The following is a 23,476-nucleotide window of genomic DNA, read 5'->3' on the forward strand; positions in this document are numbered from 1 at the left end:
CATTTTAAATTCTCCTGTTATGTGCCATTAATATATAGTATTCTTCTTCTTTATTTGGCAGATTTGAAGAAGTCAGGGCTGCTTTATTCCCCCCTCTTGGTTTCTCATCCCAGTTGAATTCATGACTGATGAAAGAAAAGGGTGTGACCTAGGAGTGGGGAACCTTTGCCCCTCCAGATGTTGCTGGACTATATCTTCTATCACACCTGAGCCCATCCTGGCTTGGGCTGATGGGAACTGGAGTGCAACAAGATCTGGAGGGCCACAAGTTCCCTATCTCTGGTGAAACCCAATGAGAAAAGTTATAACTCACATTATAGAGATGGAAAGTCAGCTACCAGTAACATTATGAAGGATCTTTTCCATCCCAGAGGAGCCTATGGTTTTACACGCTAAAGTGTTTTAAAAACAACAACACTAACATAGCTTGGAAGATTATCCTTGGCCAAATTACATACGATTCATCAAGCAGAATCTTGATCTTACAAAGATTTAATATGATGCCAGCAGTTGTTTTGGAATGGGCCCATTTTAGGTCCTCACAGTCCAGGAGAAAGGGAAGATATTGAAAGCTGCATTTTCAAATGCCCCACCCACATAATTGATCTGTCATGACGATTTCGCCTCCAGCTGCTCTTGAGTAAGGAAAGGCTTTCATATCTTGAAATGGTTTTATCTTGTCAGTGAAGCAAAGTTTAAGCACACAGACACACTTCAAATCAGCAGCTTCTACATTAGTTGGGGATCCTTTTTCAGTTTGAGGGCCACACCTTCTGAGGGCTACATGCCAATTGTTGGTGGGGCCAGAGGCAAAAGTGGGTGGAGCAATCAACGTAAATTGTACCTTTGTATATAGTAGGCAAGTTTCTACACACACCTCTCTATCCTCCATCCAGACGAGCAAAAGGCATTATCAAAGTTCAAAGATAACATTTCAACTAAGGCAAAACAGTAAGGGCACAAAGCAGTGGCAGCAAGGGGTATGACCTGAGGAGAGGTGCAAAACAAGAGGAAGAACAAGCGATGACAGGTCCTCTGTGTGAAGAAGACAGAGAAATGCTATTGGGTGACAGAGAGAAGGCGGAACTACTCAACACCTACTTTGCCTCTGTCTTCACCCAAAAGGAAAGTGATGCTTGGGCCTGGTGATAACAAAGTACAGTAACTAATGTAAGGAGGGAGCTGAAGCCCAAGATAGGAAAATAGGTAGTAAGGGAACACCTAGCTGCTTTAAATGAATTCAAATCTCCAGGGCCTGATGAGCGGCATCCAAGGGTACTAAAGGAGCTTGTGGATATAATCTGAGAACCTTTGTCTATGATATTTGAGAATTCTTGGGAGAACAGGTGAGGTCCCTGCAGACTGGGGTGGGCAAATGTTGTCCCCATCTTCAAAGTAGGGAGGGAGAAGATCCAGGTAACTACCGACTGATGACTTTGACATTGGTACCAGGAAAAGTTGGTCTGTGAGCATTTAGAAATGATCCTGTGATTACTAAGACCCAGCATGGGTTTCTCGAAAATAAGTCATGTCAAATGAATCTCATTTCTTTCTTTCTTGATGGAGTTACAAGCTTGGTGGATCAGGAGGATGCTGTGGACACATTGTATCTTGATTTAAATAAGGTTCTTGACAAAGTTCCCCATGATATTCTTCTGAGGAAGGTGGTAAAATGTGTGTTGAACAAGGTATCTATTAGGTGGATTTGTAGCTGATTGACTAAACCCAAAGAGTACTCATTCATGGTTCCTCATCATCTTGGATAAAAGTGAGGTGCCACAGGGTTCTGTCCTGGGTCTATTGTTGTTCAACATCTTCAGAACTGACTTGGATGAAGGAATTGAGGGGATGCTCATTAAATTTGCAGATGAGACCAAACTGGGAGGGGTAGCTATTGCCTCGGAAGACATAATTAGAATTCAAAATGACTATAATAGATTGGAAAACTGGGCCCAAGCTAACAAAATGAATTTCAATAGGGACAAATGTAAGGTTCTGTACTTAGGCAGGAAGAACCAGATGCACAAATTTAGGATGTGGGACATCTGGCTTACTAGTAGTACATGTGAAAAAGACCTAGGGGGTCACTTCCAACTCTACAATTCAATGATTCATCTTATTTTGAAAAGTTAACTTAGAAGCCATTTAAAATTACAACAGTTCTGAGAGTTAAAAGCAGGAGCATGGGAGACATAGGGCTGTAGCCAACTAAATTCCACTCAGAGTCGACACACTGAAACAAATGGACCTAAATTCACCATGTGTAAGAATCTCAATGGGTCTGCTCTGAGTAGAACAACTATTGCCTATGACCCATAGTTAAGAGGGAAGGCTGAAGGCTGAAGTTTTCTTAGATAGCCGAAGCTTCTAAAGAAGCACAAAAGGTCACGAGAGGAACCTCATTGATCATGCCACTGGCCAGTCTAACCCAACATCCTGTTCTCCCAGTGGCCCACCAGATTCCTGTGGTAAGCCTGCAGCTGGAACAGAATATGACAGCCCTCTCCCCAATTGTGATTCCTAGCACCTGGTACTTAGAGGGGAAAGTGATCTCTTCCAGCTGGGAAGGGCTAGAAACCTACATGCATGGTCAATGAACACCGCTCTTAGCCTTGCACCATGGCAAGATGATAGGATTCTATATGTTTTGCTCGAACAGCTGGTGGTCATCACCCACTGGGACCCTTCAAGGCCATGATGACTCTCCCATATCGTGGTGATAAAGGCACTGGAATGTGCAGAATTTCCTGCCAAACAGGATTCACTCAGCGTATTTCCGTCAGCAAACCCCCGGCATCAATGTAGCATGCCAAGTGATACACAGTTCCACAACAAACACAGAAAGAAGCTTCCAAGGGAGACATTATCTGATAATTTATAGATTGCTCTAATCCCAAAACAAAGGCCTGCTTTGCATGCCACAGTAAGCCAAAGAATGGTTTGATGGGACTCTGGGAATGTGTGCTGCCTCCCAGGTTACTCTCAGCAGCTAAGGAGAGTTTCAGCCTAGCATGGTGTCCAAACTCTCTATCTGGCCCCCAGAACTATGCTTCCATTTTGCCTCCACCTCAAATGCTTTGGCCTGGTTCAAATGTTTTCTTGAACCGTGATTATGCTTCTTGCTTAACTGGAGGGTGAGATTGGGGGTATGTGTGCAAAAAAACCTCTGGCTTTCACAGAGCTGGAATAGGGCCTCCTGAACAAAAATGAGAATTAGAAGCCCTAGTTGCTGCTTCATTCTCATAAACCCAGAATTGTGAGGCCTGAGGAGATTGTGACGATGCCTCCTCAAGTGTTGCCACTGGCTGTAGAGTGTCTGTGACGTCCCCAAGTCACATGACTGTGAGTGGATATAAAAGTGGACCAAAGGAAAACTCTGTGGATTAAGGTCCTCTTCCCCAGCAGAACACAGCAGGGAACAGCTGTTGTGACTATTTTGCTCTGTGCACAGGACAAACCTGAGCCTGATTTCTGCATAGTAGAAACTGAGTCTGACAGTTAAGATCTTCACCTTAGTCCCTCTGGAACAACTGCCATGTTAAGTGGGAGAGTTTGCAACAGTGTAAATGAGACATGCCATATTGGCTGATCATCTTCCACAAGGAGGAAATGAACTGTCGAATGAAAGGAAGCAATCATCTGGCTGAAGGATGCTATGGATTCAAGAGAAAGCCAAGTTTGCTTGCTGAGTGGGATTGCTTTGGTGAGGGGGGGTTGTGGCTTGAAGGTGACTGATATCCACATTGCAAGCTGGCTGATGTCTCAAATTGGACCTAGAGGAAGCTGGCTGATGGCGGTGGGCAGAAGGTGGGGAGAAGTTTGCATTCAGGAACCAGGAGATGTCATAAGGCTGAAGTAGGCTGTTGTTTGCTGATGTAAGCTAGCTGAAATTCACCTTTGGAAGCCAATCAAGAGTGGATATTTGTGGGTTGAAGCCAGGGCACAAATGTGAATGAATGGAGAGAGAACGCATGAACGGAATGTGTGCAAGGAAACTGGGGGAAATGCATGAATAGATGGAAGTTGGGAGGCTGAAGTCAGCGGATGAAGTTGCTAGGCAGAAGCTGATGGTCAGAGAGTAGCCTCCCCACTCCCTGTCCCTGTTTCCCCCCTGCCCCTGAAGCCAGGGAAGGTTTCTCAAGACCACCCGCAAAAGCAATGAAGAGGGCCACAGCAAGCCAGTTCATATTTCTAAATAAATGTCTTTCTTAAGGATCTGAACTACTGGCATGACAAAAACTGGCATGCAGACTTGCTGCAGAAAATTTCACGAACAGAAAAGAGATGAATTTATGACTATTTGGTTTCTCTTTTTCAGATATACACATGCACAGGAACACAGTGGGATGGTCCCAATAATGTACAAAACTGGTACGGGTATCCTGAATTCTGTGGGGGAATCTTTTGTTTTTCCTTATTTGCCAGGCAAAAATTTTGTATTTTGTAAAAATGTAATGGAAGAAATCACCTATAATATTCAAATCTTGCTTTAAAAGAAAAAAAGAAAAACATTCAATAAATTCTCCCCCTACCGCCCATGGAAGAACAGATTCATATGAGATACAGAAAACCTATAGTTTGAAAGTCACCTTACTAAGAGATGATAAATAAAAGAATCTGTCCATAATTTGCTATAAGTCGCTGGTAGTCGACAGCCAAGCTCTTTTGTATAAGCACATGCAATAAAATCAAACCACGTGTTTGACAGCCTATTCAGTTTATATTAATGGTATATAAATTATTTTATATTGCACCTTGAATTGTAATTTGTGGGGTGGGGTTTGGATCCTGTTTATCTCTGAAAGTACTGGGGGTAGTTTATTTATCTGTAGTACAATATTCCAATTACACAACGACTTCCTCTTCTGTAGTATGCAAAATTCTGCAACAATATGTATTTAAAATGTCTTTCTAAATACACCTTCCTTAGCTGTCTTTCTTTGCTTCAGTACTTTTTTCTCCAAAGAACGGGATATCAAATACCTGAGTTTCATGGTGTGCCCCTCCCCACCCCAGCATCAGTGTATATGAATAAACAAATAACAGATAATCAAATAAATTACTGCTGAGGTGCCCCCACAATGGCCAGGTGTTAGAGAAGTAAATATTATGTTGTCCCAGCTTTTGGCTGTGGAGTACCTGTGATCTCAGAAAAAGTCAGGGTGGCTTATGGGAAAGCGGCAGTTATTGGGGGGGAGGGCGGTGTGAAGTAAAACTAACCAAGCCATAAAGCTAGTATTTAGAATGTATCTGAATTTTAGATAACGCTTTGAATATTTTAAGCGCCAGTAAAAATCAATAGAACACAGCACTTGTTTTTAAAATGCTACCTAAGAAAAAGCAAGTGTTTACTGGCCACCTTTAGGGCGTGTAAATAAAAGTGGGATGCAGCAGTATCATATATGAAGAAGGGGTTTCTGCCAGTTCAGCAGGGAAGATAATTTTGATATTCTTTAAACACACACACACACACTCCACAGCGAGCAAAGAATCACTTTGCAACTAATTACACAGTAGCATTATGACAACTGCGCATATGATCACAGGACTGTAGAGTTGGAAGGGACCCTGAGGCCCTCTAGTCCAATCCTCTGCAATGCAGGAATATGCAGCCACCCCATACAGGGATCGAACCTGCAACCTTGTCATTATCAGCCCCACGCTCTAACCAAGGGAGCATCCAGTTTTGTGCAACCTTCTACCTTAAATACCTGTGTGGCCAACTGAGAAGCACTTTGGCTTAAATGCACTACAGCACTGTTGCAACTGCACACAAATCCTTGTATATAATCTTCTAGCCTTAGAGGTTGAGCATAGCAGAGTAAATTGGGTTTGTAGATCGCTTTTCTCGCCCTGGGTGATGTTTTCCAGGGAGGGAACCAGGTCAATGAATTATTCCCACACATTCTGGGCTCCAGGTGCCTGGGAGAACCAAAGTTTAAAGGTGTATAGGAAAGGAAGTTGCACACATGTGGCACATGGCATTTTCAGAGGTATTGGGGTCTGAAATTCACTCACGAATGAACTCCCCCTGCATGGCCGAACTTTGGTCAAGCTTAATACCAAAATCAAATCGCAGATAGGCACCTATTTATGTATGACCATGTCTAAGTCACCTAATATTACAAGTCTCTTAGTGGTATACCTCCACAACATCCCTTTGATTATGGCTGCATCACCCAAGCTTTCCAGTGAATTCTGCAATACAGTAGATGAGTCTTTTTGGATGAGAGGGGACATGCAGGTTTCACCGCTGCCTAAACCAAGAAATTCACCCTACAGAGCTGCCTACAGTTTCAAGCAGATCTCTTCCTGGCAGATCTGAGTGGCCTTCCCTGTCAGCATCAGAAAGAGGTCCCAGCTGTTTCCCCCAGCACCTCCTCCAGCCCAGAAGCAGGCAACAGAATCCAGATTAGAGGCCATTATTTTTAACAACTTGGAAATGCCTGTGCTCAAGCCACAGAAATCCTGAAGCACAAGGAGTTGCTCACTCATGGTCCCCATCCAACTGGGAAGAGATTTTATCTTTTCTAACCCTACTCTTCAGCACCCCATTATATACATAAATGTCAGTCTAGCATACTTCCTACACAAAAGAATACTTTTCAAAATACTTCACAATATGAATATATATTTTCAGTTAACTTGGTTTTGAGATTTTCATCTATTCAATGACAATTGCTCATTTCCTCTCTTATCACACACACATATCATTCAGTCATCTCCCTCCCACCCCATATTCTGTTTCACACTCATGGGGTCACAATATATATATTCCCAAATGATAGTGCTCCACCAAGCATGCCAATGTCTCCCATCTTGTTTCTCAATAGTCCCATTTTGGCTTAAATCTTGTTAACACTAAGCAACTGAGTTTGCTCTTAGCATGAGTGATGTCTCATGTTGCTTAATTCTTACTGGTCACAGAACTGAGCTGTGCTTGGCACAGAATTTGTTGGAAGATTCTTAGCACAGGGGGGGGAACACATAGGGACCATTGATTCAAACGAAGAAAGCATTTGACATGCAAAAATGGGAACCCTTGGAATAAGCATCGTTGCTGAAGGTAAAACCCACCCCCCTCCTCCAAAATGTCAGACTAGGCCATTTGACTGCCAGTTAATACAGATTAGGGATGAGGAGTCTTTTCAGCCGAAGAACTGCATTTAATTCTAGGTAACTGTATGGGAGCTACATGCAAGTGGTGAGTGGGATCAGAGGCAAAAGTGGGTAGGGCTACGAATGCAAATTTTACCTCCATACACTAAGCTAGATTTTACACACACTTGCACACCGCTCTCTATCCTCCATCCAGGCAAGGAAGAGGCACAAACAGAGTTAACAGACACATTCCAGCCAAGCAAAAACACTCAAGATGGCTGGTGTAGAGTGTGGCCTGGGAAGAGTTCTGAGGGAGAAATATAAAGACATGGATGGCTGCATTTGGGCCTGAGGTTTCCCATCCATGATACAGATTAATCGAACCAACAGCAGACTGGTGTTCCCCCCGCTTCAAAGTACCATAACTCATGACGGGGGCGCAGAAGTCATAGATACCAAACATCAGGCGTCTGAATCCAGACTTGCACAGGTCTCGGGCTTTTACAAAGCTACTACGGGATTTAATTAGTTTTCTAGTTTAGTCTTGCAGACTAACTTATAAAAAATGTGCCTTAGGAAGGGTTTATGGTCGAAGCCACATGTGAGCAAATTCTTCACTGAGGTGCCAATGCACTCAGATATCCAGGGTTTGCAGCAGTAGCAACCAACCAGGGATTTGGGGACAAAGAGTGAAAAAAGGAGGGGCTGGCACAAAGCAGCTCTTTCACATCACAAGCAGTTTGGAAAGGCAACCACACAGAACAGGATGTTCCAGGCAAAGCCCAGGCTAGAACCAGCATGGCAGCACTTCAGGCAGCATCAAGAGCTTGGAGCCATCCAGCAGACCACAAGTATGCAAAAACCTCCAGGAAGCTATTACAAAGGAAAAGAAGCTGCTTCTCCCTGTCCGATTCAAAGTGACAACTACGAAGGAGCACACAGCTTCAAACACACTGGCATTCTGTGGGCCGCTTCAGAACCTTTTCACATGTTCATTTTTTTCCTTGGGAATCCTATCCCAAGCAGGCTACCATGTTACAGTATTCCCCACTAGGGGCGAGATGCACACACAGGTCCCCCTTTATGAATGTTCGGTATATGAAAACCTTGCTATACACACCGAAAATTCAGATATCTGAATTTTTTACTTCCTGTCTACCTTCTACTGGCTGGCTGAGGAACAGAAGAAGGGAGGGTGATTGACTGGACAAATCAGCATTCCATCCCCCCAACTTTGCTGGCTCAAAATTCCACAGTCAGGAAGGCATTAGAAATTTCCCCACAGCAATAAATGGAAATTGTGGGCTCATTATGCGAACACTCACCTAATGAATGATTTCCAGGGATCAACTAAGAGCAGGGCTTTGTGTGTGGTGGCCACTGTTCTGTGAAACAGGATCACTGTTGAAACACAGCAGGCACCCCACTAGCTAAACTCTTTAGAACATTTTTTTTTTTGTTTCCAGAAGCTTTTCCAGCTGGTTGAGAAGGTCTCTCAGCTTTTAGTGTTTATTCCACATTGTTTTTACACTTCTCTTTATTATTTACCTTTTTTGTACTGTTTTAGACACTGGTTTTATGGTATGTTTTTAAATCACATAGAGATGACTGTAAAAGGTGTTTCATTAAAAAAATATGATTATTTTTACGATGAGATCCCTTCCAACTCTACAATTCAGTATCTCAAAAGGGAAGAGCAAAAAAGACATGAGACTGCTTAGTTGCTGTCCTGCTCTGCACCTAGGTCCTGGGTGCAGAATTCAGCACCCTCAGAATTCTTATGGTGGTTAAGTATGCATGACAGGTGTTTTGCCCTGGCCAGAACCTAAGAGATATTCCATATCTTTCCTAAACCTGTATTTAGTTGCCGGCTTGTTTTGTTGTTGTTTTGGTACAGTTTTTAAAGCTATTTTTAGTTGTTTTATGTAAATTGCCTTGTTTTAAATTCTAAATTTGTTCTAAATGGAAGGTGGTTCATAAATATGTAACATATATATTACTTCTAAATTTGCATCTATGAATAAAAAAAAAAATGCATCTGCAAGGCCATGTCCTATTTCGCCCTCTTTTAGGGGTGTTGCATAAAGCAGCCACCAGCACAACCATCGTCAAGCAAAGAGACATTCCAGGGTTATGGCTACTGCCTCTATTGGGAGGCAGCAGTGCTTCTATAGCAACTGCTAGAAACTGAAGGTGAGGGAGCTCCTCCTCGTGGGCTTTCCATAGACCCCTGTGACAACAGGATGCTGGTCTAGATGGGCCACTGGACTGATCCAGCAGGGCTCACATAATGTTCATTTGCAAGGCTACCAGGTTTCATTTCCTGTCAACAGGAGGCTCCTCCTAGACTTGAGGCATCTTTTAAACACTTGATTTAAAAAATACACATGAAGACAGTCAGTAGAAACAAATGGACACTTTCTCAAGGCAGATTCCCTAGGAAGCAACTTGGGCCACAAAAATCCCAAGGCTGGACGTCACACCCCAGCATCCTGTCCTCTCAATGGCCAACCAGGTACCTCTGGGAACCCAGCAAAGGACCTGAGCACAGGAGCCCTCTTCCCTCCTCTGTTCTCCAACAACGCAGCATACTGTCTCCAACAGTGGTCGTGGAACATGGCCATCACAACTAGCAGCCACTGAGAGCTTTTTCCTCAGCGAATTTGTCTAATCCTCTTTCAAAGCCATCCAGGCTGGTGGCCGTTCCTTCCTCTCGTTGGGGAAAGTTTCACCATCTAACTCTGCACTGTGTGAACCTCCTCTTCCGCATCACAGCCATCTCCAGTCTCAAACCAGCATCCCCAGATGAAGCAGGGCAAGAAAAACCATCCACTGTCTGCAAAACAGGCCAGCTGTATGACACTGGGGTGGATGGTGAGGAGAGAGGTGCTGACAGGTCACATACTGGTTTCAAAAACTGGCCAGCATCTGTGTTCACCCTACTCTGATGCAATGGAGCTCAGTATTCCAGATGTTGCCACAGCTTTGCCCAACTTGGGCAGCTCCTACTTTTGGCAATGCAGTCTTCTGAGAAAGGCACTAAGTCAATGGTCCCTGAAGACAAGACAAGGCATGTTATTACAGACTGCAAACCCGCCACATTCCCAACCTAGGAATATAGTGATTGAACCTGGGACCTTCTGCACACAGAACAGGTGCTCTGCCACTGAACTAAGGACCCTCCCAGTAAGGAATAACATTACTTAGGACTGTCTAAATAACCTTACTATGGTGACTAGCTGAGCAATGCTGATGATGGGTAGCCAAGCTTTCTCTGGGTTCCATGCTCACTGTGATTCAGCAAGAAGTTTAGAAGCATCTGAAAGACTCTGTCTCATTGGGCCAGAAGTATCTTGGACCAGAGCCCACTTTGCCAGATGCATGGAGCATTCTCACCTGGCAATATATATCCACACAGGAAAACAAACTGCTTAACTTTAGTTTGGCAGAAAATTGCGGCTCAGTGAAGGTCAGCAAACTCTCTTCCATTACAGATGAAGTGAACAACTAGCAAAGTTGGGAAGGCTGGCAGTGACACAGCTACTGATGGAAGCATAGCTCAGTGGCAGAGTATCTGCAGGGGCAGTTGGAAGAGAGAGACCATGTCTGAAATTGGGAGAGCCACTCCCAGTCATAGTTAATAAAACTGAGCTTGGTGGACCAATAGCATGACATCATATATGGCAGTATATTATGTCCCCATGCTATCTTGTTCAGAAACATCACAAACTATACCTCTAGCATTGCCTTGCATGGATTTTTGGGCCCATTGTTTACTATCCCCTCCTCTCTTTTCCCAATTACACCTGACACCTGAAGATCACTCATCCACTTCGTGACAAAATTCTATCTATCCAGAGGCAACATCTTCTCAAGATGATTGAGGGGTCTAACACAATGTTCTGATGCCATGAGCACTGTGCAACATCATGAGGAGGCCAGGCCCCCTAAGAAAGGGGTGAAGGGGGCAAAAGTCCATTGGCTCCTAGGAGCTGGCGCCTATCTGTCTATTTGCCTTGCTAGCTATCTAAAACCAGTCAGTCTTTCAGGTGCCACAAGGCACTTGGTTGGTTTCCTTGCCACAGGTTAACATCTCTGACCTGCTGGAATTTCTGAAGAGAACCGCACCAGGGGATTACATCTACCTGCAAGTCAACTGTTTTGATTTTAACAGAGAAACCTCTCCCACTTAACCTGAGCTATATGCTGTGGCTGCTCTCTAGAAAAGAAACCAACTGTGCATATGTTCAAAGGGAGTAATCATTTCTCATACCCCAAGAATCACATTGGGATTAAGAGTTTAGCCGAGAGCAGAGTATGTTTGGCCGAGAGTAGGGGTGACTAACCCTTTTGGGCCCTAAGGATAACCCTCAGCTAACCCTCTGGATGTGGCATGCCAGCAACAGGTGTGGCTATCCCACGCTCTTGCGCACAGGCACGCAGCCTCCTTCCTTCACTGAGCTGTGCCTCCTCCCTCCTCATCAAATAATTGATCTGATAATACTGGGAAAGAGTCAATTTCCACCCCAACAGAATGCCACCCCAGAACTGTGGCTTTCACCCCACCTCCCATGTTTCTTCTCGCCACAGTTGAAGGGATACTTTTCATGGCATACTTTTCATGGTTTAGCCCACACTGAAGAAGTTATAGCATGTTGCCACGTACTGCCCTTTATATGTTGCTTTGAAAGAGGAATTATTTGGAGACTTTTAAAGGAGAGATCAGGCAAGGTCTGACCAGGCGCCCATAGTTTACTTACAGAGTGGGCAAAATAAAGAAACAACTATCAGAACTGCAACTTTTTATATCAGCAGTAACTGATGAGAGAAGAAAATGCTGGAGAGAGAATTCTGTGCTTTGCCAGAGAGACGCAAATTTTTAAGTTCCACACACTGGTTTTATACGTTCTTTATCTAACACTTATATGAAAAGGTGGGACCTGGTGAAAACAGGGCGGGGTGCTTGTCACGCTATGCTTTTGATAAAGGGAATGTCTCTCATTCTTCTGCTGGAAAATGCTCTTTATTTGAGAAAGCAGACACTAATCAAAATCAGACACACACACCCCACCAAAATTCATTTAAAACAATAAAGACAGAGGGTTATATCCAGCCTATGTGCTAGGCTGACCTAGAGAAGGAACACTTAAATGAATAAACATAACTAGCTTTAAGTCCACTGATTTCAGTGGGTCAACTCTGAGGACTGTCAGGATCCTGCCACATCTTCTCTACGTACAGTATGTTCCACCTCGGAAGTGGAACAGAATCAGTTCCAGATCTTTTGGTTTCTTACACTTTCTGAGCAACTCTGGAGATGAGACTGCTCATTATCGATATTTCAATTTCAAAAATGATTATTAGTAAATCAGTAATTACTTTAATGTAATTACTGCTAGAGTGAGTCATGGCAAACCCTGAGCTAGGGCCATTCCACATGCAAATGTATTTGGATAACATGACAAGTGCCCCTGCAGGAAAGTCACGATTGTGGCCAAGTTATCACACGTTAGCATTGCACAAACATTTGCCATTTTTATTTTTTTATTTTATTTGCAACCAGTTTATGCAGACAATTCAAGTAAGACAGAAAAAATATGCTACGGTTAGCCAGTTATATGCAATTTTAATATTTATGTTTTTATTTTATATATATTGTTCGCAAACCACTTTGATTTTTTAAGAAATAAATAAATTGTGGTGTATAGGTTTTTTTAAAATAAATAAATACAAGCTAAAGTGCAAAGAGACAGCTTATCATGCTTCTTGGGAGGAGCATGATGAACCACAAATCCTCTCCTGAATTTACAACCTATTTTTCTTTCCCTCCCTTCCTGCCCTCTAAGGAGGGGGGGGGGAGAAACAGGGCCAGTTTGGGCACAAAGGAGGAAGATCAGATAGGAATGAAGCCTAATGAAAAAACAACAAAGAAACCACAGAATGCAGCACTCAGTTCTCCCAAGCCTGGGTGTGTGTGGTCAGGGAGGTTTGCATAGCGCATGTGCAGCTGCAACATCCACAGGTTGACATGTCAGCCACCTCCCTTGCTAGCCCAGAGAGAGGTGCCTAGAACCAACATTTAGCATCAGGATGAAAGCAACGGTCAGGAATGGCAAGCTGTAGTCCAACAACATCTGGAGGGTCCAATGTGTGCCATTCCTGTCTTACAGGTAAAGGTAAAGGGACCCCTGACCGTTAGGTCCAGTTGTGGCCGACTCTGGGGTTGTGGCGCTCATTTCACTTTACTGGCTGAGGGAGCCGGCATACAGCTTCCGGGTCATGTGACCAGCATGACTAAGCCGCTTCTGGCGAACCAGAACAGCACACGGAAATGCCGTTTACCTTCCAGCCGGGGACCGAGTAATGGGAGCTCACTCTGTCGGGGGGGGGTTCAAACCACCGACCTTCCGATCGGCAAGCCCTAGGCTCTGTGGTTTAACCCACAGCGCCACCCGCGTCCCATACTCCTGTTTTATAATTCCTGGAAATTGGGGGGGGGTGCAATGGTTTGCAGGTGCATTATTCTGCAATATTTAATTGATGCAACACTAATGCATTAATGATGGATTTTTAATTAACCGCCCCCACACATCCCGTTTTATGTGTGGCCTAGTGGTTAGAGTGTCGGACCAGTGTCTGGGAGACCAGGGATCAAATTCTCACTCACTTATCATGAGTCAGCAGTGTGATGAAGAAGCAAAAAAAAAAAAAAAAAAAGCTGTTGTAATTCTAGGCTGCATGAACAGAAGTGTTGTGAGAAGTAATAGACCCACTCTATTCTGCCTTCGTCAGACTACACCTGGCATAATATGTCCAGTTATGGGCACCACAATTTAAGTAGGATGTTGACAAGCTGAAACGTGTGCAGAGGAAGGCAGTCAATATGATCAAGGGTCTGCACACCAAGTCTTATGAGGAATGGTTGAGGGAGTTGGGTATGTTTAGCCTGCAAAAGAGAAGACTAGAGGATATATGACAGCGATCTTCAAATATCTCAAGGGCTGTCACATGGAGGAGAGAGCAAATTTGTTTTCTCCTGCTCTGGAGCATAGGACTCAAACCAACAGCTTCAAGTTGCAAGAAAGGAGATTCCGACCAAATATTTGGAAAAACTTTCCGACAGTAAGAGCTGTTCAGCAGTGGAACAGACTCCCTCAGGAGGTTGTGGACTCTCCTTCCTTAGAGGTTTTTAAGCGGAGGTCGGATGGCCATCTGTCATGGATGCTTTAGCTGAGATTCCTGCATTGCAGGGGGTTGGACTAGATGACCCTCACAGTCCCTTCCAACTCTACAGTTATATGATTCTATGCCATCTCTTATCTTTTTGGTGCTTACTGAAGTCTTTTAAGTAGTAATCTTTCCCACTTGCATCTAAATTGGAATTGTTTTCAAGATGCTTTTATTAAGTTATCACTTTCATGTCTGCCACTTTGAGAAGAAGTAAGTAGTAACCAAACAAACCCCTGTGTTGCAAAGAGGACGTCAGCAATGTCTAGGCAACACAATGACCTTGTACATACGCAATAGACAATCTTTATATAATTCCTTCAAACCATAACAAGTACAAAATGAAATCTTTAGTCTCAAAGTCTCTGAAAATCTTTAAATGAAGCAAGGAGAAGGAGGGCAGGATCTAAATTTAATTATTAGTTGTCTTGCGATGCTACCCAATGTTATTGTATTATTGCTGTCTTACACTACAATGCAACAAACATGGGGCAAAAGTACAACAGCCTGAAACATTTGTGAAATTACAGAAGTTCAGCTGGAAGCTGTAGAGTAGAAAAGAATAAGTGTAGGTACCTCAAAGCTTTTGCAGGTACAAACAGTACTGAAAGCATGATTACATATAACTCCCCTGATACCATCACAGGCAACAAATAGCTGTGAATGCACAATGCAAAGTTCACCAACACCAGCAAAGTTAGTCCTATGAGGTGTCTAGCTTCCACAGAATTGAAGCCTAGTGTGATTCACAATTCTGCAAGGGGGAAGGACTGAATAGCCAGCCGTTTCCCACTAAAAGGCCTACTCATCTATTCCATTCAGTCACAAAGGAGCTTGAGTCATCATTGAGCAACATCTGGGTACTTGGCTCAGCTGCAGCAGATCAGGTGCTCAGCAGATGAAATACTTAATGAAAAGGACTGCTCCTGCCACAGGTGGCCTTCAGTGTCATGCAGATAATTGCTTTAGGACTGCTCCTGCCACGGGTGGACTTCAGTGCCATGCAGATAATTGCTTTAAACATGCTCAGAGATATATCAACCAGCACTTCAGAAACATGAAGTTTCCAAGGGGCAGTGGAAACAAGCAGATTTGGGTCGGAAATTCCTAGGTACTCCGGAGTCATTTGCGGAAAGCGCACAACTGAGCAGCAGAGCAGAAGGTCTTAGGTTCAAATCCTGACACCTCCAGGTAGGGCTAGGAGTGCCCCTTGTCTGAAATCATGGAGAGCCAGTGAGCATAGACAACACTGAGATAGATGGAGCAATGGTCTGACTCAGTATAGGGAAGCTTCCTAAGTTGGAGAATGGCTGTAGCTCAGCGGTAGAACCCCTGCTTTGTATGCAGAAGGTCCCAAGTTCAATCCTAGCATCTCCACTTAAAAAAGTATTAGGTGGCAGACGATGGAGAAAACCTCTGATACCCTGGAGAGCACTTGCCAGTCAGAACCGTCAGCACTAGGTTAAACCATGGGTCACTAAAACGGTGTTTTCCAGATGTTGTTGTTTGCGATTCCCATCAGCCCTGACCATTGGCCTTGCTGGCTGGGGCTGGCTGGAATTGTAGTCCAACAAACTCTAGAAGACACCACATCAGCAGCATCCTTAGTTTGATGGACACAGAATTTGACAGGATATAAGGCTAAGTTCCCTATAAGACAGATACAGATACACACACAAACACACACACACACACACACACACACACACACCATCTTCACTTGAATTTTATAACAAACCATTCACCACAATCCACGTTTTAAAAGTAGATGATAAAGATTCTTCCCTCACTTTTGCAACATTGGAAATTGTGCCCTAAAAATGATTTAACATAGCATTATTATTATTATTATTATTATTATTATTATTATTATTTCAATTCATATACAGCTCTTTATCAAAAGATCCCAGGGTGGTGTACAACAGTAAAAACACATGACAGAACATCAAATATAGGGGCTTCGGATATTTGCTTTGGCACAATCCCCCATCACCACAGAACAAAGCATGCTCTAAAATAAAATATAGTAGCAGTTTCTAACAAACAAACAAAAATCTGTGCACTTTTGAAATCAGTGGGTAAAATCTGCTAGTCAGTCCACCATCTTGATTCAAAATGTCATCCAAACACAGGCGAAAACCTGTTCCTTGACCTCAAATTTGGGCTAAATTTTTATGGTGATATCTGAAGAGGTGTCCAAATGCAGAGTGAACAAAGGACTTTCCAAAATATACAGTAAAATGTAAGGCAGATATGGAAAAAGCTACACAAGCGCTAGCCCACCATAGGATCAGCCCTTTTGCTTTTCAATAGCTGATTATCTATAGCTTCTATGCCATTCATAAGAAGAGCCTGTTGGATCAGGCCAACAGCTCACGTAGGGAGGCATTTTGTTCCCAGCAACTGGTATTATTATTTATCGGAAGTACAATAAATAGCCATGAGAATGTGTGGAAGGTGGCGTAGGGAGCCAAGGAGCCTTAAAGGGCCTGATCTGTGTTCAAATCACAATGTGTACCTGCCTACACACCATTGGTTTAAATCGCATTTAAAGCATATGACTTCCCTCAAAGAATCTTGGGAACTGTAGCGTGGTTGAGGGTTCTGGGAATTGTAGCCTTTGGGGTGAACTCCAGTTCCCAGGATTCTTTTGGCGAACTGATCTGCTTTAAATGTGCGGTGTGTACACAGCTGGATGGGTGGGGGGCTGGAAACAGGGAGCTTAGCTCCCTTATCTTTCAGCTACAATTTTCACAGTACTATTGGGGGGGGAGCATGACTGGTTGGACTATATTTATGAATTGCACTTCTTTTAGAAAGATTATAACATTACTCGTGAAATTAGCAATGAGATGCATTCGCAGGTGGGGGGTGGGACAGGCAGGCAAATAGCAGCTATGGAGATTCAATCCATCCCCTCTTCATGTCACAGTTTGCATCAGGGATAGAAATCATTGCCCTGAAATAAATAAACGCAAGAAGATTTTCTCTCAAGAGTATTACTACTATTTAAAGGTAAAGGGACTCCTGACCATTAGGTCCAGTTGCGGACAACTCTGGAATTGCGGTGCTCATCTCGCTTTATTGGCCGAGGGAGCCGGCGTACAGCTTCCAGGTCATGTGGCCAGCATGACTAAGCCGTTTCTGGCGAACCAGAGCAGCGCAGGGAAACGCCATTTACCTTCCCGCGGGAGTTGTACCTATTCATCTACTTGCACTTTGACATGCTTTCGAACTGCTAGGTTGGCAGGAGCAGGGACCGAGCAATGGGAGCTCACCCCACTGCGGGGATTCGAACCGCCGACCTTCTGATTGGCAAGTCCTAGGTTCTGTGGTTTAACCCACAGAACCACCCGCCTCCCTTGATTACCACTATTTATTGTAGAGCAATTATAAATATTCCACTTATCTGCTTTGCTATATCCCCAGTAAAAACGTTTTGAAGAAGAAGAAGAAGAAGAAGAAGAAGAAGAAGAAGAAGAAGAAGAAGAAGACTGTGACTTAGATCAGGTACATAGAAAAGATAGCAAGAATGATTTGGCTATAATTGAGGGAAGGAGTCAGTTGTGTGTGGAGATGTTGTTGTAGGTTTCCATTAAGGACACCCTACGCCCTCCACAACCAGTCATTATACAAGCACCACTGGGCCTGATGATCTCGCGCGCACACCCCCCCCCCCCGATGCACAACTCTAAAAGCTGGAAGTGAAGCTTAGAAAGGCAAGAGGTCAAAAGGGAGAATTTGTAGGGTTGGGAGATGAGGGCTGCTGGCTTGTCAGTTACCGGGGTGGGGGGGCGGGGGCGGGGGGTGGGGAGTCAGGAGAGTGAGTGTGCCTCGACTGATTCCTGACCTCTCTCTCCTCTTCACCCTTTATTAGGGAACCACCAAGCCTCTGTAGGCAGCAATTAGCAGAGCCTCCCACCCAGTTTTCCCAGACTATAATCAGGCCCTTTGCTTCCAAGGGCAAAAGAGTAATTGTCACGAAGTCTGACTGCAACACAGTCTGCTCCCAAAGGCAGTAGCAGGAGGGAAAGCAGGCGGGAAATTGCCTTTCCAACAAGGAGCCATACATCCTGTTACCCTATGCCTTGTGGGAGGAGGGAGGGAGAGGGGGAGAGAGTGCTTTTGCCAACAGCCCTACAGGCCAGACTACGAAAAGTAAATTTAAACTGGCAATGCTGTGTGCCCAGAGAGTCTAGACGGAGAAGGCACAATCCAGGACTTCCACAATGTTTAACGGGCCAGTCTCTATCTGACCAACCTTGCAGGGTTGCTGGGAGGATATTTTTTGGGTGGGGAGGGACACCACACTCCATGTATGCCTTCCACAGTTTCTTGGGGGGAGATTTGGGATAAGAAGCCAAACCAGTAAATTCCAGAAAATAAAACATTACTTATTGATCCCTATGCGTCAGATGAAGAGAAACCCCCTGCCAGCATGCCTACAGGTTGAGTCCACTGAGAACCATGCCTATTCCTTACTCCTCAAATGGAAATCCTTTGCCATAAAAGATATGGCAGATGGGTAAAGACAAGTGGGAAAGGTTCTCTGCAGATGCTCAGGGAAGCATCACTCTTTATCTGTCTCCAGAGCTCAGTCGTAATAATTCAGGTGAGGTCCCCCAACTAATCCTAGTCCAAGATTAAGCCTATCTGAACGCAGGCTGAACGCATGATCTAGTCCTCAAAGGATTATTACATATTTATTTCATCAACCCCTGAGCATTTAAGGAAGGTGGGTTGCAAGGGGCAGGCAAGTGAAAAGGCCTAAAGTGCCAGCTGCAAAGTTTTGGGTACCCAAGATTTTTCATGGAGAATATATTTGAAGCCACTCTGGGAACTTTCATGGTTTTAGTTGAAGTGTGGATAAGAAATGATTCAAATAAAATTTAAAATAGGGGGCTTTGAGCAGTGATCCTAAGCACCTTGCAAGCAAACTGTCTCAGGGGTTTGTAGCACTTTATTCACATAGTTTCTTGAGTTTATTGCCACTTTCTGCTCCATGTGCACACAAGCAGCAAAGGCGCACCCTTCTGCTGTGTACCGTTCCTCAGTCCTGCCACTCCCTAATTTTACAACCACAGCACCAAAACACACATTTTACTCCCCATTCCCCCACAAGAACACATTAAAAACAAAAGGCATTCCCTTCTTACTTCAAGATTGTGTCCCTTTGTGCCATTAAGAGGCAGAAATCCATCAGGTGGCACCTTGCCCATCACTTGACCTTCAATGCATTGGGGGCTCATCCGGTTCAATTTCAGCCTGCTATGCCGTTTGTAATAGCTTAGACCTGCTTCACCCCTCCAAAAAGCCCTTACTTAAGAAAATTGGGAGGGGGGGTCAGTGTGTCGCATTAAGTGACACCTTTCTCCCTTCCTGTTCAGGTTCCCTCTTCAAAAACCACCTTTTTCAGAACAATTATCCCCATAATCCTCATTCCCAAAGTGCAAAGTATGCATGATGACATTCCTGCCTGGGGGGAAGGGGAGACATAGTTGGCAGTGGATCTTAAGTTGGAGCTCTTAGGTCACTCAGTCTGAACTAAATTTCAGGGCTGCCATGAGGTTAATAAACGTGTGCAGTCACATTTTTTACCAAGAACTCCTTGGAGGAAAGAATAGGATATCATCACCACCACCATCCTTTTAAAGGTAAAGGGACCCCTGACCATTAGGTCCAGTCGTGACCGACTCTGGGGTTGCGGTGCTCATGTTGCTTTATTGGCCAAGGGAGCGGGTGTACAGCTTCCAGGTCATGTGGCCAGCATGACTAAGCCGCTTCTGGTGAACCAGAGCAGCACACGGAAACAGCGTTTACCTTCCTGCCGGAGCGGTACCTATTTATCTACTTGCACTTTGACATGCTTTCAAACTGCTAGGTTGGCAGGAGCTGGGACCGAGCAATGGGAGCTCACCCCGTCGCGGGGATCCGAACCTCCGACCTTCTGATCAGCAAGCGCTAGGCTCTGAGGTTTAACCCACAGCGCCACCCGCGTCCCATCTACTCCCATCCTAATTTAATATTCATACTTTCCCCCACTATCTGTGGGCTCCTTGGGACAGAGACCTATTTGGTTTTCTCAAAAATCTCTGTATAAATACTTGTAACATCACTGTATAAATATTCTCAAGGGAAGAAGTAAGTTGGTCTTTAGGAACTGAGTGCCAGCTTCTTCCTTGACTGAGGAAAGGAAGCACAATTCGCCCTCTATAGCTTCTTCGGCAACCCCCCCCCAACCATCCTCCTTAAACTCTCCCCTTCATCAGATTAGGTAAACCAAACAAGCCTTTGCACAGACTTGCTTCTTAAAAAGAGGCGGTACCTCCTCTCACCCCGCTCCAAAGGCAGAGCGGGGAAGGGAGACGGAGAGATTGAAGCAAAGGACTTGCAACGTGGAGAAGGGGAAAAAAGAAATGGGGTGTGTGTGTTGGGGGGGTGGGAATCAGACTCCGATAGTACGAAGCCTGAAATAAATTCAGCCAGGAGTTTCCCCACTTCTTACGTCCCTCAGATTTCTAACACACACACACACACACTCCAAAAACATCTCTCGTAATGTCACCTTATATCGAACCAGAATAGCGTGCAATATTCAGTATACTAGTACAATCATTTGCATAGGTAGGTAGCCCCTCCCCCTGCAAAAAGACATTTGAAATAATACCAAGATCAACTGGTTCCCCACAATCCCTCCCCCGCCGAAAACTTTTTTTTCAGCTAGACGGTTAACACCTCCCCCTAAAAAAATCTCAAGTGGAATTCACATTATATCATACTTTGCAGTAGCCAGAATAATATGAAATACTCAGTTAACCTAGCTTACTATTATTTCCATGGGCAGCCTCCCCTGCACAGCCCCCACCACGCCTAAAAATGCATGGGGGGGGATGACTCGAAGTTGTATCCAACCAAGTTCTTCTCGGAATAGACCCAGTGAAATAAATGAACCCAAGTTAGCCATGCCCACCAATTTCAAGGGGGTCTACTCCGAGTAAGGGGAGCATCAGTGACAACCCTCAAACTGTGTTGCGTCCAAAGTTAGTCGCGGTCAGAACAGACCCGCTGAAATAAGGACAAGACTAATTCAGGCACATTCCCTTCAACGGGGTCTACTCTGAGCAGGGGTGCCTGCCAACTTGAATAAAATGGGGGGGCAGGTAAGCTCAACCCCGCATAATCGATCACATGATGCGGTGCACACACACGCACACACAATAGCAATGCCCATCAACTTTAGGGGGGACTCATATTTTATTGAGGAAGTCAAAGACCCCTCGGTCCCTAGGAGTTAGCTCCTATGACTCGGAGGAGAACTCGGCTGGAGCTGATCCTTCGTTTTGGGGGTTTTATTCCCCCTCCCCATCGCCAAGCTACACGGCGGATGTATCCAACGCTAGCCTTACTCTGAGTGAATCCAGTGAAAAACGAGAGGCACGGTTCCCTTAGTCGTGCCAATATGTCTACTCGGAGGAGGGCTAGCATTGGATGCGAAAAGAAAGTAATAATAATAATCAATTCAGACTTCCTGGGGTTGTTGTTTTGCAGCCGACAACATGCTCGGCCGGCCAGCGCCGAGAACCAAGACGCCTCACCTGCGATGAACTGCCGCCTGCTGTCGTCCAGGTGTGCCGAGATCACGTCCCCCATGGCGGAGAAGGAGAGATCGAGACGCAAGGAGAGGACGAAGAGGATAAGGAAGAAGCAGCGGCTGGAGAAAAGCCAAGCCCCGGCTAAAGGCGACGAGGAGAGGAAAACGAAGACGTGCCCCGCCAGGAAACCCACTCCATGAGCAAGCGAGGAATAGGCGGACGCGGTTTGGTCCCAGCTGGCCTTGCCTCGCGCCCAACTCGCCTACAACTCCCAGGCTCTCCCTTCCCCGGGACACGCCTTTTGCCTTCAACACCGCCCCCTTTCTTCTCCGCCTCTTGCTTATTATTTCTTGCGCTCCCTTGCAGACAGGCCGGCGGCGAGAGAAGAAAGAATTGTACGTGTGTGCGTGTAAGAGGTGTGGTTGCCTTGATTTCTCTTTTTTCGTTTACTAAAAATAAATAAAATTTAAAAGCTGTTTCCGGTGTGCCACTCCTATTATTATTATTTAACTTTTATTAAAAAACTTTCTGCACTGTGCCACAGCCACTATTTAATTGTGCCACTATTCGCAAACCGCAGTGTGGCCATCGGACGAACGGCACTGTGCAAATTTATGAAACTAAATAGTATTCTTATTTAAATTTTATTTTGAACCGATTTCCGCTGTGCCACTATCAATACAGTAAGAACTGCAACTTACATGGGGTTACAGTCTGGGGATCGTGCCTAAAGCCAAAATTGCATACAGTAGAGTCAAAGCACATCGGGCGCAATGGCGAGTGGGATTGCGAAAGACTTTCCCCTCCTAGACGTCAGCCCCCATTCTCCCCCCCCCCCGTTTTAATTTTTTAACAACTTTTTTTGCCAAGCACATAAAGCTGAATGTGCACAAGTTAAACGTGTGTTGGCTGCAGGCTTACTGTATCAGCAATTAAATTTGATTTTAAAACTACCTGCACTCTGCCACTATTTAGTATTATTAATACTGTATTTAATTTTTAGTTATATAATTAGTTCAGCTCACTGCATGAAACTATTAGAGGTTGATTAAGATGATCAGAAGGTTGGCGGTTTGAATCCTCGTGACGGGGTGAGCTCCCGTTGCTCGGTCCCTGCTCCTGCCAACCTAGTAGTTCAAGAGCACGCCAGTGCAAGTAGATAAATAGGTACCACTCTGCGTTTCTGTGCGCTGCTCTGGTTCACCAGAAGTGGCTTAGTCACGCTGGCCACATGACCCGGAAGCTGTACGCCGGCTCCCTCGGCCAATAGTGAGATGAGTGCCGCAACCCCAGAGTCAGCCACGACTGGACCTAATGGTCAGGGGTCCCTTTTTAAGAGCGGAGAGCCGTTGCCAGTCAGTGTTGGCAGTATTGAGCTGGATAGACCAAAGTTATGGCCAGTAAGGCAAACTTCCTTTGTTCCCTATAAGGAAAGGTTATTGTGTTTGGTGCTTTTTAGTTTAGAGAAAAAGGAAAGATGGGGCATGATGGGGTTGTATAATAAAATTATGCACAGTGCAGAGAAAGTTGATAGGGAGACTTTTTCTGCTGTGTAA

The 23,476-nt window shown here is 44.7% G+C and overlaps 1 protein-coding gene across 1 annotated transcript in view; it reads right to left on the reverse strand.

Moving 5' to 3' along the window:
• NIBAN2 (niban apoptosis regulator 2) overlaps positions 1-22,210 on the reverse strand; it is a 98,740-nt gene extending 76,530 nt beyond the window's left edge. Inside the window, exon 1 of the mRNA XM_053373477.1 lies at positions 21,924-22,210. Coding sequence (XP_053229452.1) covers positions 21,924-21,978 — 55 coding nt within the window. The 5' untranslated portion in view covers positions 21,979-22,210. The remainder of the gene's footprint in view (positions 1-21,923) is intronic.
• Positions 22,211-23,476: the final 1,266 nt, after the last annotated feature.

The sequence above is a fragment of the Podarcis raffonei genome, chromosome Z (assembly GCF_027172205.1).
Source record: "Podarcis raffonei isolate rPodRaf1 chromosome Z, rPodRaf1.pri, whole genome shotgun sequence".
In the NCBI taxonomy this organism is placed as follows: domain Eukaryota; kingdom Metazoa; phylum Chordata; class Lepidosauria; order Squamata; family Lacertidae; genus Podarcis; species Podarcis raffonei.